At 35.8% G+C, this 2,483-nt stretch overlaps 1 protein-coding gene across 1 annotated transcript in view; it reads right to left on the minus strand.

Annotated features, from left to right (window-relative positions):
- The window catches only part of cnot10 (CCR4-NOT transcription complex, subunit 10), a 20,125-nt gene extending 19,524 nt beyond the window's left edge, over window positions 1–601 (minus strand). The window contains exon 1 of the mRNA XM_015058770.1: window positions 374–601. Coding sequence (XP_014914256.1) covers window positions 374–389 — 16 coding nt within the window. The 5' untranslated portion in view covers window positions 390–601. The remainder of the gene's footprint in view (window positions 1–373) is intronic.
- Between the last annotated feature and the right edge of the window lie 1,882 nt (window positions 602–2,483).

Genomic DNA, 2,483 nt, shown 5'->3' on the forward strand with positions numbered 1-2,483 from the left:
AGTCAGAGAACACCGGCGTTCTCCCTCCCCAGAAAACGAAATACGAGTATTATCGACTCCTCCATTGGATTGTCTCTGGGCTATTTTCAGAGACGTCAGATAAAAGCGCAAAGCTGCCTGTATGCTGCGTATTGAGGAAACCAGAAGCTGTTTGGTGGCTGAGACAATGCATAGCGCTACACCGGTCTACAGTTGAAACATCAAACATTTAGAGAAATGTTTGAAAAAGGTCCAGGTTCACAGCTAAACAAAGTGCAAGCATCAAAACGTTCCTTTAAAATATCGTTGGCAAATAATTGCTTTTCGTCATTTGGTCACCAACTTTAAGTTAGCATAGCTAACCACTTAGCCTGAAAAAATCGGAGAAACTCACCGCTGTTCTCTGCCATTACTACTTGAGGACTTAAGGATAAGACAAATATTAGGCTGCTGTCAAAATTAGGTCACGTTAAACAACGTCTACTAACTAAACTACATAGAAAAGTGACGGATAAACACTTAATGTCTTCAAATAGATAAACAAAACTGTTAGCCAAATTATCTCATCCGCTCTAATATATTCTTCTTTGGTGTTTAATGACAATCCTAAACCGATCAGGAACTCAGTGGCGCCCCTTGTTGGTAAACATTCTTCTTCTTGAGTTTTATTGGCGGTTCCTAAAAACGTTAGGTAAATATTACCACCGCCTACTGGTATGGAGTGCGGTTCATGGGGATTTAATTAATGTGTCAATATATACATAAATATATCTGTACATCTGTATAAAGTACAGTAAGTGTTTAATTTAAGTGATACAGCTCTGGTATAACAATAAGGGAAACTATTTCAGAGGCGAAACACTGAAGTTGCTGAGTAAGAGGAAACTGAAATGTTTAGTACTTAGAAAATGCATATTAATATAAGAAAATTCTCTTGAAATTATGTAGATGAAATTAATTTATACTACTAGCAAACGCAGTAAAACGTCTCCCATTATCTCTACCAATATTAATACAAAAAGTCAAGCATAGAAAACATACTAGTTTATAAAAGTCCAGGCAAACCTAAATCTACCATTTTAATAATAAAAATCTGCTGGGGGATGTAACTTTATAGTTTCATTTTTCTCAGCGGTATCTCAGAGACAAAAAAGCCTAAAAAAAGAAGAATCATGTCTGTGTAATCAAGAATAACAGCTTAGAGGAAACATTTACTCTAACATGAATTATAATTATGAAACAGCAAAGATATGATGCTATATTTTGGGATTGAGGAAATAAGCACATTTTTACTATTCAGGGCCAGCCCAAAGCACAAGCAAACTAAGTGGCTGGTTAGGGCCCTGGGCCCAATGGAGGCCAACCCAAATGGGATTTTCTTATTAGTTTTTGTAATGATTTCTGTGATTATATTAACAAAAACACAACATTTCATTATAAAGTTGTGATTTTAATAATAATATATATTTGATATTGTATGTAGAAATCATTGTCTATATGGACAAAAAAAATGCTGTTGAGGGCTCCCTGGTGGCCACGGTTGGTCACAGTAATATAAGCTCCAATGTGCAGCACATATCCAAACCTCCAAAGCACCGGTGGAAGATAAGTTATCAAAACAACGTCATGAAAAAGAACTTTCCTTCAGGGATAGAGAAAAGAAGGAGAAGAATAGAAAAAAGCCAAGATAAGGGTTTGTTTGCATGTATGCCTGGACTTTTATAAACCAATAGCTAAGCAAAATTTGTTTTTGGGGTCCTCTATTTCTACTAATAATGTGGATTGCTGCAATCAACAGTCAGACAATTAAATCATTCACACACCTCCAAAACTTAGTGCATCTCTGACAGTGCTTCTTACATTATATCCTATATGCATATATCATGTATGATACATTTATCTGCGCCAATTTCCTTAATTTTGAGGACTGCATCCTGAGTGTTCGGCATGTGGACAAAAAGTATACCCTAAACCTTGACACAAAGATGTCACTGACTCTGAGGATAGTTGAGTTGAATTTTTAATTACAACATTTAGACATCATTTGAAAGACAGAATACAATGTTAATGTAAACACACAACAAACCCAGTTTCCTTAAAATTAGTTTGTCTAAAATTCTTTCATGGAAAATCATATGAACATTTTTTTTCTTTTATATTATAGATCATTAACTTGCATTCAGCAGATATATAGATATATCATTTTTGTTGTCCCATCACTCCTGCTTTTGCCTAATGGGATCAAATTGAAATGTGCAGTTACTATTTTTCCTACATGTCTGAATCAGTGCTTTCCTGGACTGTATCTGTCCAGTCGGCATCAGATCAGATCCCTGACCTGATGCTGACGAAAACATCAGGTCAGGGACAGACAGCATCTGTCCAGGACTGATCCACCCCATCAGTAATCAGGACAGGCTTTCTGATTACAGTAATCAGAAAGTACCGGCCGGTGCACTCTGTAAAAACTCCAAGCAAAATTTATTAAAAAAAAAAAAAAAAAA

Source organism: Poecilia latipinna, unplaced genomic scaffold (assembly GCF_001443285.1).
Source record: "Poecilia latipinna isolate Pla-1442-1.1 unplaced genomic scaffold, P_latipinna-1.0 Scaffold1571, whole genome shotgun sequence".
In the NCBI taxonomy this organism is placed as follows: Eukaryota; Metazoa; Chordata; class Actinopteri; order Cyprinodontiformes; family Poeciliidae; genus Poecilia; species Poecilia latipinna.